Source organism: Microchirus variegatus (genome assembly GCF_963457635.1).
Source record: "Microchirus variegatus genome assembly, chromosome: 2".
In the NCBI taxonomy this organism is placed as follows: domain Eukaryota; kingdom Metazoa; phylum Chordata; class Actinopteri; order Pleuronectiformes; family Soleidae; genus Microchirus; species Microchirus variegatus.
Window position 1 is genome coordinate 4859985 of NC_139803.1, and position 14754 is coordinate 4874738.

The 14754-nt window shown below is 41.1% G+C and overlaps 1 protein-coding gene across 1 annotated transcript in view; it reads left to right on the forward strand.

Annotated features, from left to right (window-relative positions):
- The window catches only part of LOC310944614 (neurexin-2-like), a gene marked incomplete at both ends in the record, with an annotated part of 71130 nt that overhangs the window by 54281 nt on the left and 2095 nt on the right, over window positions 1-14754 (forward strand). The window contains 6 exons of the mRNA XM_083910417.1: window positions 1456-1637; window positions 5858-6029; window positions 7698-7787; window positions 10258-10586; window positions 12222-12306; window positions 14038-14750. Of these exons, the coding sequence (XP_083766543.1) occupies window positions 1456-1637; window positions 5858-6029; window positions 7698-7787; window positions 10258-10586; window positions 12222-12306; window positions 14038-14750 (1571 nt within the window). The remainder of the gene's footprint in view (window positions 1-1455; window positions 1638-5857; window positions 6030-7697; window positions 7788-10257; window positions 10587-12221; window positions 12307-14037; window positions 14751-14754) is intronic.

The window sequence follows — 14754 nt, forward strand, 5'->3', positions numbered from 1 at the left end:
TGACCACAGGTGTCTCACAGTCTGAACTCTTCTGACGATCCTTTCACTGGGTCTTTGGGTTAAAGTGAAAATATGAGTCACCTCTACTTAATGCTGTGGTTTAGCTTTGTGCTGAAAATTAAAAACACTGAGTCAGGATGAGGCCAGATGCAGAGAAGAGTCCAATAAAACCCTCATGTAACTCAAGACATGAATGTAAATCAAAGACATTAAAGAAAAAAACAAAACTTGCCCTTTTAATTAAACTCAGAGTGCTTTCAGCTCTGCACAAAGTGTTTGCCGATAAGAACAGAACTGTTGACGTTTTACCACAGAGAGAAGAAGTGCTCCAGTCCAGAAACTGAGGCTACAATTTAGTTTCAAGTGCTTCTCTGAAGAGGTTTGAGCACAAGGGTCTGCTGCAGCTGTTAGAACATCCCACAATATCATATGTGTGCTGTACTTTGTGCAGTCGACGTGACCAACACCACAGATGTGAGTCTTTGTTCATAATTATATCCGCGAGAAATGCGCGCGGATATTATGGAATCGGTCTCGCGCGTCCGCAGATTTTAGCCGTTAACGCGATAACTGGAAAGGCGTTTGAGATTACATTTTCTTCTTTTTTTTTATGATCATTTAGCACTTATTCATAATATTTATTACATTATAATATAAATGTATTAATTATGATATAAAAAATAGTTAAGCCTCCATTTCTTTATTAATGCATTGAATGGAAAGTTTGTACATATTGTAGCTTTTTCATGGAATTTAATAAACATAGTGTATGCTTTTTCATGACATTTGGACACTTTGAAGATATGGCAGGTGTGGTTAGCATTTTAATATTCATAATATTTAACAAGGTATAATAGGTTAACTAGTTTTATTAAAAACTAGAGAGAAATTTCTGGTATTCTGTGTTCGATATCGAGTTTATATGGATACTTTGAACATGTATAAAGTGTAGTCAGCATTATATCATAATATTTAACAGTTATTTTGTTGAATTTATTAATAATTAATTAAAACAGTTAGTGGCAGGTGCGAGTGCGTATACTTTGGGTATATTGGAAAGTTGAGGATTGGACAAGTTCGCGGATATACCCCTTGCTGTCGGCCCCCGACAGCCTAGGTTAGTTATTAAATGTAAATTTGGGAGGCGATCACGTGATGAAGAGGTGTCTGATTAAACAGCTAATCACAGTTTTTAGCACCAAATCTGTGCAGATGTTCTCAGGTAACTGGGTTTGTAAATTATAAATCAACACCACTGAGCCTCGATCATCTCAAGAAGACGGGAGATCGTTGAGTGAAAACAGAATAAAGATCTTTGTATCTTCGTATAGTTAGTTGTGTCTTCATTGTGCACATTAAATAAATGGTAAACAAGTCATCCAAGACCTCAGAAACTAAAAATCTGCTCTATAATCCGCTGTTTTCTCATGTGGTTCTTTGTGTCTGTGTGTGCAGCTGGTACCACGTATATCTTTGGCAAAGGGGGCGCTCTCATCACCTTCACCTGGGCTCCCAACGAGCGGCCCAGCACCCGAGCGGACCGCTTAGCCGTGGGCTTCAGCACGCAGCAGAAGGACGCCATTCTGGTGCGAGTGGAGAGCACCCATGGACTCGGAGATTATCTTCAGCTGCACATAGTAAGAGATTGGGATATTTCATCCTTCACTAGTTTCCAGTTACTAGGTTTACTCAGAGGGAACTAACTAAATCTGAGATGACGTGAAGATGAGGACAAAGGTTTCCGCTCAGAGTGAGAAGAAAACGATAAATTAAAATAAAAGATAATAAATGATAATAATGACCTCATGACAGAGCTACAGTGGACTAAATAAAGTAAATGAGACATTTACTGATGCCTCTGTTGTTCAGAAGCAATTGAGTGTTGAGCAGGAGTGAAACCTTCAGGGAAATCAGGCTTTTTCAGCGTGTCGCTACAAGACAGATGTGCCACAGTCGACAGCAGAGGGGAGTTCTGTCGTGAGGATTAAAGTCACACCTGTTATTAAACCACAGCCTTATTAACACACACTTATTCTGACACAGAACCACATCAAACTGTCAGAGAGAGCAAAATCTTTGAGATTCATTTCACATTGCCAATAAATGGTTTACAGACAAAATAATAATAAAATCTCCAAATGTATTTTGTGATAATATTTTCTCCAGAAAGCTGAGCTTGTGTTTGTACTCAAACACAAAAAAGTTTTTGGTCCAAAATTTGACAAAAACGTTGTACAATACTATGTCGTCCCAAATTAGAAAAAAAAATTCAAAAATAAATTTGGTCCAAAATTTGACATAAATTAGATATGCCGTCCCAAATTTGGTCCAAAATTTGACAAAAATGTCATACTATACTATGTCTTTCAAAATTTTACAATTTTTTGGGGAAAAAGTTTTTGGTCCAAAATTTGACAAAAGGTTGTACAACGTCGTCCCAAATTTGACAATTTTTTTCCAAAAAAAATTTGGTCCAAAATTTGACAAAAATGACATATATGCTGTCCCAAATTTGACAATTTTTTTCAAAAAAAAATTTGGTCCAAAGTTTTACAAAAATGACATATGCTGTCCCAAATTTGACAATTTTTTTCCAAAAAAATGTGGTCCAAAATTTGACAAAAACGTCATACTATACTATGTCGTTCAAAATTTTACAGTTTTTGGGGAAACAATTTAAATGCCAAAATTTGACAAAAAAGTCATACTTTACTGTGTCACTATGTCATCCAAAATTTGATGACATAGTAAATACAGTTGTACAGTTTACACTTATTGGTCTGTATCCAGTATTGTCCAATAAACATTTAATAAGCTTAGTAGCTCCTGGATTAAAACTATCAACTGTAATTCATTACGGGCCACCAGAAATGTTTCTGTGGGCCGCCATTGGCCCCCGGGCCGCACTTTGAGAACCAATGGTCTGAAGTCAGGCATTAGCCAACGACTGATCATTGAGTTGACTTCAAAGATTGTGTAAATGCTTCATTAAAGCAGCAGCAGCTTCTAATGGAACAGTGTTGACATGATGAAGTGAAGCTGCTGCTTATCTGAAGACACAAGGTTTACAGAGACATTAACACCACAGACACTCAGGCTTCTTTTAATGACTCAGAAACAATAGAAAAGAGTGAAACAGTCATTCTGCATCATGTCATAAATATTAGGAAAGGATTCACTCAGAGTTCACATATTTCACTTCTTCTTCTTCACTTTCATTTATGACACATGAACTTCACTGGATATTTTCAGAATATGAGATGATTGTGATGAGAATGAGGGAGACTATCAATCCCAGTGGGATTAGGGATAATAATACATATAAAAGGTGACGCAATAGTAGATGGTGAAGCTTCCAGCTGCCTCTGCTGAGTCTGAGGAGTGAAGACTGAAGACTGAGGATTGAGGACTGAAGACTGAGGATTGAGGATTGAGGACTGAAGACTGAGGATTGAGGACTGAAGACTGAGGATTGAGCACTGAAGACTGAGGATTGAGGACTGAAGACTGAGGATTGAGTACTGAAGACTGAAGATTGAGGACTGAGGATTGAGGACTGATGACTGATGATTGAGGACTGAGGATTGAGGACTGAAGACGGAGGATTGAAGACTGAGGATTGAGGACTGAGGATTGAAGACTGAAGATTGAGGATTGAAGACTGAGGATTGAGGACTGAAGACTGAGAATTGAGGACTGAAGACAGAATTGAAGACTGAGGTTGAGGACTGAAGACTGAGGATGGAGGACTGAGTATTGAGGACTGAAGACTGAGGATTGAAGACTAAGTATTGAGGACTGGGGACTAAGTATTGAGGACTGGGGACTGAAGACTGAGGTTTGAGGACTGAAGACTGAGGACAGGATTGAGAGAGACTGGAACCCTAACAAGTGAGCCTTAAGTAACCAAAGTGAACTTAAAGGACCGATAATTAGTTTACGACTCAAACTTATTGCATTAGCGTTGCGCTGCCAGCTGTCAAAGTTGCTCTGGGCTGTTTCAAAGCTCAAAGACTGACTTAGCAAAAAAAGAAAATGCTGTCGGCTGCGGCCAATACGCCTGGCACTGGAGATGCTATTCTTTGTCCAAAGGACATCGACTTAATTTGACCCGAGGCCACACTAGCTTGTAGTTTTTTAATTAATACTCATAATCTTGCTGCTGGGGAAGTGTAATTAAAATATGGATAAGTGTGTGTGCAGGATAAGCTGCTGTTCAGACCTGGTTTAACCATCACGGCCCTGCAGCATAGAAATACAGGTCTGGACCACTTTGTCCACGCTCTTAAACCAGTCCTCAGGATGGATGAGTGACGTTGTTTCTCTAATCGTATCATCATGACTTCTTCTCTCTGACTGTGAAGACACTCAAACACGGCGACAGCAGTGATGACGTCAGTGTGTGTTTTACTGTATGAAGTGTGCTCACATGTTGAGTCAAACCCCTCCCCTGGGAGACGTCCAGGTGTCCTGATCAAACCACCTGACTCTGTCCACAGTTGGGTTGTAGATTGACCGGTAAACTCCGTCTTCACCACCACATCACTGCAGAGGCTGATCTGCCTGTCAATCACTCTCTCTGCTCTCAGAGATACTTAAATTCCTGCACTCGGGGAAGTGACAACCCATCGACCTGAAGTGGGCAATCCATCTTTGTCTGGCCCCGGATCCTCATCCCAAATCCTCCCAGAGCAAACTGCAGGACGCAGTTCAGTGAAGCCAGGAGGTAAAAAACAATCCTCAGCCTCCTGAACCTGACACCGTCCACCGCCCTGCTGCACCCGGAGATCCTGTCAATGAAAGTTAGAAGCAGGATTGATGACAAAGGGGCAGCACTGGTGCAGTCCAACTCTCACTGAGAACAAGTCTGACTTACTGTCAGTAATTTGAACCAAGCTCTCACTCCAGGAGCTCGGGGATCGATGTGCTGTGCACCCCTGACATCCCAGAATACTCCCCACAGGACACCAGGACACCTCCAGGGACAGGATCAGACTTTTTATTTAAAGGGACATTTAAGGTCTGGTGAGGGAACTTAAATCTCTGTCAGGACATCAGTGATTTTACATCTCTGAGATCATAGTGAAGTCATATTCTCTAAAGCTCATTTCTAGTTGTAAAGATAGAACATGAGAATTGTGTGGACTGCACATTTTTGCCAGCAGCACCAGATGTTTGCAGGATTTAATTTCAAGTTCTCCGTCTCTGGTCGAAGGTGTGATGTAATCCATCCATCTGTTCAAGTGTCTGAATAGACACTTGAATGAATAATAGCCATTCTCTAATGTAATGAAGTGCCGTTACGTTACAATAATCATTTGACTTCCTGTGAAGTAAGATGTCAAGAGTTTCAAACCCCACCAACATTTCACGCTGACAGAATGTGTTGGAAGTGCCACGAATAGATGAAGAAGTGCCAAAGTGCAGTCTGCTTTCCTTCTCTAAACATGTTAATTAGTCACACACTGTTCACACCAGCGTTTGCCATCGCCTCAGCCTCTTTTCTCTGTTTTCAATGAGAGCAGACATTAAGCAGATTTATATACTCTAATATAAGCTTTTATACATGCATTTATTCATGTGTTCATTACAGTTACAAAGATCTGCTGTTTACTTGTGCACAGCTGTTTCCTCCCTGTTTCTCTGTTCTAACCACACTGACACTTCATCAGGCCATGAAGTGCACAAAGGCTTCCGATTAGCGCCACCTAAAGGCACTGGCTGTAGAAGCAGCTCTGACCTTTCAGGACGCTTGGCAGGAGTAAGAAAGATGAAGATTGTGTCAGGACTGATCCACACACAGAACACGTGATTTCCCTCTGCTCGCCTCTTATTTAGTGTCTTATCTTTCCTCCAGGATCAAGGAAAAATCATTGTCATCTTCAACGTGGGCACAGACGACATCACCATCGACGAGCCCGCCGTCACAGTCAACGACGGCAAGTACCACGTCGTGCGCTTCACGCGCAGTGGCGGCAACGCCACGCTCCAGGTGGATAACCATCCGGTCATTGAGCGATATCCTCCAGGTAAGAGGCTGAGGGTTAGTCTTAGGGCTGCATGGATCTAAAAAAACCATCTCTGTTTTTATCATTCCACAATTCTCATCAAATGATCACACACACACACAACTGGACACACACTATAATAATCTTGTGATCAGTGGTAGAACAATTGTGCTGTGAAAGCCTCGTTGAAGCTGTGAAGAGCATCCATCCATATTAATAATCCTGCATTTTATTTATATCACATTTTACATTTGAATCTTAAAGTGCTACATGGTAAGAAGAATAAAACGCACATAATAAAAGACCCTGTGTCAGTTTGGCAGATTAAATTAAACGAAAGCATCACATTCTTTCATCCTCCCTCCATGAAATGATTTAAGTCGTATATCATCCTAATATTTGACGTGTTTACTTTATTTATTCAGCTGTAGTGTTGATTCACCACAGCTGAATAATGTCTTGATATTGATAAACTGTCCTTCGCTGCGTCTGTTTTACATAAAGACACGAGTGAATATGGTTGAATTCAGATGATTTTTCCTTCATTCCATTTTAATGTCATGTATATTATCAGATGACAGATCAAATACTGCACATAGACGTCAATGTAAGCACCGTTTCATCATTTTCTGCACAGAAATTGACTAGTTCTGCATAACCACAAGGGCAAATAGACATATTATATGATATTATACACATAACCAAGCAGATGCATACAAATATCTACATATTTAAGCACAGAGTTTTCCTGCTCACCAACCGATTTACTCCAAATATCCAATAAACCGTGACGGGGAGTGGCTGTGCTTCAACCTTTTCTCAACCAATCAACAGCTGGAGAAGCAGGATGAGGCGAGTCCTCGCTCTTCTGCCTCCAGCTGCTGCTCAAAGAACACAAGAACATCCCATATTGACAGAGAAGTCAACGCCTGGTGTGTTTGACTCGTCACTGCTGAAACACACCAGTGCAGTAAAGAGTCACGCTCTCTTTCTTTGCATTAAATGACCATCAATAAGTAGTTGGAACATGTGTTTGACAGAGTATAGATTGATGAAAGACTGATAATCACACTGATATAATCCATGCTGTGATGACGTGTCTGTGATTGCACTCTGCTTGCTTCTGTGTTGTAGAGAATCATTGATTCCACAATGTAGTTCTGAGCTCATATATCTTTCCAAACAAAGCTGTTGTATAATTTCTAATATTATCGTGAAACTCCATTGTGGAAAAGCAGTGTTCTGAAACCTTGCAAAGGCGTATTAAACATGTTAAAGCTGTAAGTGCAGGATGTTTATGATGATTGTCTTAATGCAACTGTTGATGTTCTTCATCCTTTTCATTGCAATGCTGTGTTTTTTTAATGAGTTTGTATGTTTACCTGAATTAATAGTTTTTATACACTTCATAATGGTATTTAGTGAATATTCTGCTTTGCTTAAAAAGAGCTAAATAGCACTAACTAGTGTAGCACATTATAAATAGCCTAAACATTACTCTAATTAGAGTTCACACTATTAATAATTCTAGATAACTCTACATAAAGCCCAAGTTTCTTTTAACTCATAGCTGGGTTAAAGCTGATAACTTGTTAAACCTGTTAGTTTCATAACTCTGTTTCTAACCATGTGATCTTTCAGCTTTCAGCCGACTTTAACCTTTAACTTGTCTCTCCAAATTCTTTGAAGGACACTATGATAATGAACGACTGGCTATTGCTAGACAAAGAATCCCATACAGACTTGGTCGGGTAGTTGACGAGTGGCTACTCGATAAAGGTAAAATTAACTGATTAATGAATTAATCCTTGAAATAACTAGAAAATAACCTTTCCCCCTGTGAGAGGTGCAGTGCCCGAGGACAAGGGTGACAATTAAGGATCCACTCAAGCACATGTAAACCTCCATTTTAATTGGCACTTCCAAATTTTGACGAGCAAGAAAAAAGCAGAGAGGAAATATACGATCTCACCATGGATTCTTTGTCATCCTTGTGGAAACGCTGCACCTTCACTTTAAATCACTAATAACTAAAAGCACATAACCTTTGTCTAACCCTTTATGGTGTGTAAGTAGATGCTGTGTGTAATTCTTCTATGGTTAATATGTTAGTCATAACTCTCCTATCATCCTAAAATGATTAAAGTGCTGTGTAATGTTGACATTAACACCATTAACGCCAGAATAAACTGTCATTTTTAAATCCTAAAATGTGGATAAGATCAAACTATTCTCCCTGTTCTTGTTCCCTGTCACGTTCCCTTTCACAGTGTTTTAGTGATGGTCAGGGTTTCTCACTGCTGCTCCTGGGTTAGCCTCATGCTACGTTCTAGAGCCCATCCAAACAAATGGGATGTGGGACTTATCCATCCTGAACTGTCCTAGCTCCTACTTCAAAGCGTTCCAGCAATTGAAGTCGATCGCGGCGCTTTAGATTTATGTTTGAAGAAGTATTTTGACTGTCAGCAATTCAGTCTACTGACATACACGAGCGAGCCGTATATGTAAAAGTGATACATATAACGTCATGAGTATACGTTTACCGTAGCCCTACATATATTCTAGTCAAGTTTAAGGCGTATTCACGTGACTCCATGTGGGCCGCCATTATTCTCCGACGTCATTTTGGGGAAGTCGGGGTTAGGTCGATCATGCTGCGTTCCAGAGCCCATCCAAACAAATGGGATGTAGTTCTTATTCTACCTGAATTTTACTAGCTCCTGCTTCAAAGCATTCTAGCAATTGAAGTCGAATGTTAGAAAACATGAACGATCATCACGGCGCTTTAGATTTATGTTTGAAGAGGCATTCTGACTGTCAGCAATTCAGTCTACTGACATACACAAGCAAGCCGTATGTGTAAAAGCCATACATATTACGTCATGAGTATACTTTTACCGTAGCCCTACATATATTCATGCTAGTGGATAACAACGACATAATTTCACGCCATAACATGAAAAACAAGTTGTGATAAAATTGCTGTGTCTAACACAACTCTACGCACAGAAAAGTAAAGTTTAACGCTTATTCATGTGACTCCATGGGCGCCGCCATTATTCTCCGACGTCATTTTGGTGACTTTCGCGAGTAGGAGGTCCCGCTTAGACAGGTATTCCAGTTCACTTTTTCTAGTTGGAGGTCGGATAAGTCCCACGTCCAACTGGTTTGGATGGTTCTCTGGAACGCAGCAACTGTCATGGATGTATAATATGAACTGGATAGAGCTCCGACCCCTCTGCCATGAAGACAATTTTTACATGGTGGCCACTGTGGGTACTGCAACAGAAAACCCCATAAAAGCCCAAAAGCCCAAAAAGCAATGTTCCCATTGACCGCAATAGTAAAAGAGACGCCTGTAAAAGTGTCCACAGGACACCTCGAGACATGGACACGGGCTTTTATAGATCTTTATGTGGTAGTGACACTACTGCGCATGCTCTATGGGCCCCATAACCCGGAGCTCTATCCAGTTCATATAATACATCCATGGCAACAGTCCTGCATGTTTTAGGTGTTTCCTGCTAAATAAACGGTTCGTTATCAGGCTTCAGCTGAGCTCACTGGCGAGGGAAACACCTTTAATATGAAGGACAGTGACAAACCCTGGTCTTCAGCCTTAAACCTTGATCAGAAGTGATCTCCTCCTCCTCTGATGCAGCGCTATACTGATCAGGAAGCTGCTGACAATAGTGTTGTTAGATATCGTTGTCCCTGTAAGCAGGTGAAACAACGCAGAGCATGTATATATGTATATATATTATTGTAATGGCCTAATGGCTGATGAAGTCAATGGGGGGAGGAGCTTTTGGCTTTTATTGTCATGTAGGAGCACAGAAGACATCTATTTTAATGAAGAGCCCATGTCTATAAAAAGAAGTCATCAGAGTGTATGTAAAAATGTCTTGTGGAGTTAAGAGGTTTAAAAATATCCCTGTTTTCCCCTTCCTTCAGAGCGGTTTGCTGACTCAATTCAAAATGATGTGTCCAATCACAGCGTTTAAACAGACATCTAAATATACTTTAAACCCCCTCCTGTGATTTTAACCTGCATGTTTTAAAGTCTAAATTCTAAACCTGTCACTAATTAGCCCCGCCCCTCCAGAGTTAATATCTAAATAGAGTTTGAAGTGAACCCGTGACTGTTAATGTTATCGTGACTAAAGTTCCACGTGGTTGAAGGCTCTGCAAACACCTGTGTGTCTGCTGCACCACTTCTACCTCTGTGTCTCTCTGTCTCTGACTGTAGGGAGACAGTTGACCATCTTTAACAGCCAGGCAGCCATTAAGATTGGCGGTCACGACAGGGGTCGGCCCTTCCAGGGTCAGATCTCAGGCCTGTATTACAACGGTCTCCAGGTTCTCAAACTGGCAGCGGAAAACGACCCCAGCATCCAGGTGGAGGGGAACCTGCGTCTGGTGGGCGACTCGCTCTCCGCGCTGCCCACCGACACTACGGCCGCCACGCCGCTGGCCGTGTCCGACATGTCCACCACCATCATGGAGACCACCACCACCATGGCCACCACCACCACCCGCAGGCAGCGCTCGCCCAGCCTCAGGGAGAGCATCTCAAAGGTCAGATCACGGTCCAAACTGTTCAGAAAAGAAAGAGGAATTTAATGTGCTGTCGTTTTTTAAAGTAAGCCTTCTTCACCCTTTATTACATTCTGTTAAAAAAAATCATTTTTATTGATGGTTGATGATTACGGAAGCGTATTGCATTCACTTGAAAAAAAAAAAAAAAACTGTTTTTCTCAGTAATTAATTTTCGGTTTGATTTTTTGAATAATTTTTTCCCTGTTTTTCTGTCATTTTTTTTTCAGTTTTTCTGAGTATTTTTTTTCTGTTTTTCATGGAAAAAAAATTTTCCCCTGTTTTTTGGAGTAATTTTTTTTTCTGTTTTTCGTGCAAATTTTTTTCCCCGTTTTTCGGATTCTTTTTTTTTCTGTTTTTCGGAGTAATTTTTTTTATAACAACATGGACGGCTTGTTTAGTTTAATCAAGTTTTACTTTGATCTGGGTTTAAGACACTGCGTCCTGTCTTTAAGTCAGATAGATGGTATTATTAGTTTGGCACCTGAGGACTTTGTGGTTGTTCAGAAGGAAAAGCCCGTTCAGATCTGCTAAACATAGCAATCTTTATCCAGGATCAGTTGGACAGATATGGCGTGCTCCATGGATACAAGATGATGCATTTGAAATGCATTCAGGCTCAAGAGACGATCAGGAGACTGCTGAAAATATTGGATACACATAGCAAGAGTTCTCGATAATTCAGAAAAAAATTACTCTGAAAAACAGGGGAATAAAAATTTGCACGAAAAACAGAAAAAAATTACTCCAAAAAACTGGGGAAAAACATTTGCACGAAAAACTGAAAAAAGAATTACTCTGAAAAACTGAAAAAAGAAATTACACAGAAAACTGGGGGGAAAAATTTGCACGAAAAACAGAAAAAAAAAAATTACTCTGAAAAACAGAAAAAAAAATTACTCTGAAAAACAGAAACAAAAATTACTGAGAAAAACAGGAGTTTCTTCTTTTTTTTATCAAGTGAATGCAATACGTTTCCGTAGATGATGAATAAAAAGCCAACAGTGAGTTAAATGTTCATATCTCTTTGCAGAAACATCGATATTCACTCAGTTGCTCAATCCTTTTCTAAGGACAATGCAAATGATGATTTTAATATAATGAGATCATGTAAGCCTATTTACACAGTCTTAATCATGTAATATAATTAAATAATAAAATGCTATAATGATAGAGCTGTGTTGATGTTAAAAACCAGCGTCTCAAATGTGTCGATTCCAGTCGGAATGAGATGGATGTCATCGGTACTTTGAGTCCTGACGTTTCAAAGCAAACTCTGCCTTTGCTAATAAAAATACAGAGTGCATTTTCATTACATTGCTCTTGTCCACTTTGCCTGAAATTGCCTTCTCTGTATTTCCAATTTAACCAGGTAATCCATTAGTGGATCTATTCCCTGCTCTGCTCACATATTCACAGTCACTGTGCGTCTCAAATCCAATCCCTGCTGTAACATGTGACAATTTGCGGTTGCAAATTTGCATTTAAATGGACGAAATAAAAACATGTGTACCATTCGGCCAACTCAGAATCTCCTCTCCATCAGTCGCGCTCTGAAACATTTTGGATTGTCTGCAGTAAAATCACACGTTCTGTTCTCTCTTGTTTTACTCTCAGCCGCAGAACTCTGACGATATTTTAGTGGCGTCGGCCGAGTGTCCGAGCGACGACGAGGATCTGGAGGAGTGTGAACCGGGGACAGGTGGGTCAGACCAGAAGATTAAGATTATTGTTGTTTTTTGTTTTGCTTTCACTGAGGGCCACATCAGCATCATGGTTACCCTCAAAGGGCCAGATGTAACTGTCATACAGAATAAATGTAACTAAATGTAAACTGAAGGTAACTACTCCGTAACATATTGCTAAATAACTTTCTGTATTTATTACTTTGTAATAACTTGTCACATGATGCATATACCACGATACACTGTGATCTAGTGGCCATACCGTCACGCACTCGCCGTGCATTGTGGGAAATGTAGTTAGTTAGAAGCATAGACCTATTTTAACACATATTTTTAAGACCAATTAATCACTCGTGGGCCGCATAAAATGACGTGGCGGGCCACATCTGGCCCCCGGGCCTCGAGTTTGACACGTGTGCTGTAGCGTTTCGTGACTACACTCATTCATGTTCATTATAGACTGCAGACTCCACTGGGCGTGAAATCAGCCTGTGTATGAGCTGAGTCACAGACGGAGACGATGCTCATCAAGTGCACTGCAGTCGTTATTAAGAGTGCGTGACGGAAAACCAGTGGAGGAACTTGTGGCGGACTCTGCTCCTTATTATTATTATGGCTGCATCAATTATTGATATGACCTTATCAGAACTGTTTGTTGTTGACTGGCTCTGCAAAAGTGTGACTCCAATAATGATGGAAGAGCAACCAGTGAACAGAAATAACCCAAACGCAGACTGAAATAGTTCCGGGCAAGACATTCTGACTCAGGATCAGCTGAAATATAAATGTCAGTGCATAGAATGAGAACTCAGATTTAGTATTTAATGGAGACGCTTTCACCGTGGCTGCAGACTTTCCTACATTAGCGCGCTAATGCTAATGCGATCGTTCCCCTGCTCTGTCTTTTATTTGCTCTTCATTCAGCTGCTGCCTACATGTGAGCGCTTTATTATTACACAACATCTTCTTCCATTAAAAACATGACAACACACCATCATGGTGGTTTTCATTTGTTTTCCTCTTCGCGGGATGAACCTTGTCTTAAAGCAGGGGTTCTCAAAGTGTTGATACCTGAGGCCAATTTAGGAACCCAACATTGGACTGAGGGCCGCCAAAGGAAAACATTTTTGAAAAAAACAGAAAGAAATCCCATTTGTAATAACTTTAATGACCAGATTGCAGTTCTACAGTTTAGCGTTAAGTAATATAAGCGTTAATATAATGTAATTTAAGCATTAATATAATAACGCTTTATAATTTACTGAGTAATTACCCAGTATTTTGGTCATTGTTCTTACTTTCTAATTACAGGTTAATACCAAGTAACACATTTCTGTTACCATATATTTACTGGGTAAATAGCTAGTAATTGGGGGCTGTAGCTACCTGCTTATTACCAGCTTATAACCCAATAATACACTAAAATTCACCATATAGAAACCAGGTAAATACCCAGTATTTTTGTTTACACTGATTGGTCTGTATCCAGTAATGTCCAATAAACATTTAACAAGCTTGGTAATTCATTGCGGGGCCGCCAGAAATGTTTCTGCGGGCCGCCATTGGCCCCCGGGACGCACTTTGAGAACCAATGTCTTAAAGAAACCGACACGCTCTGTAAATAAAATCTCAGATAATCCAGCTCATGTTGGATTAATATTCTGTCATGAGCAGATTGTGGCTCTGCAACGTTGTAGTGGTGTGTTGTTCTAATTTAGGATCCCCCACCTTTTCTGTTTCCTTTCCAGGAGGTGAATTAGTGTTGCCTATTATAACAGTGGATTCCCTTGAGCCCCCATCCATCGCCACCCGTTACCCAGTCATCCCTCCTCCCCCTACCCTCCTGTCCCCACTTGAAACCACCAAAGAGTCCCTGATACTCCCTCCTCATCCCTCCTGCCCCCCTGACCAGGAAGACTGTGGTGACCCTGTGGAGGTGTCGGCCTTCGGCTCTGGGGAAATGACAGAATCAGACGATGAGGACTTTTACAATAATAACTCCCCCATGGTCACTGACAGGACAGTCCTTCCTCCACCTCCTGTCGCTGGTGAGGGTGGAGGCCAGAAACCCCGTCCCCTACCACCTTATGCCCCCACTACCAACCCTGACCAGCTCCATATCCCCGCAGGCAAAATGAACACCCGTGACCAGGTGCTTCTTCCCCCTGCTCCTCCTTCCTCCCGAAACACACCAGGACTAACTTACCCTCCCAATTTTCCCCATGTGCCCACAGCCAACCCCACAGTCTCAGATGAAATGAGCCAACCCGGTGCCGTGGAGGTGATCAGGGAGTCCAGTAGCACCACGGGGATGGTGGTTGGTATTGTAGCTGCTGCTGCTCTCTGCATCCTTATCCTCCTCTATGCCATGTACAAGTACCGCAATCGGGACGAGGGCTCGTACCAGGCGGACCAGAGCCACGGCTTTGCCAACAGTTCCACTGTGGAGGGCAACGGCGCGGTAG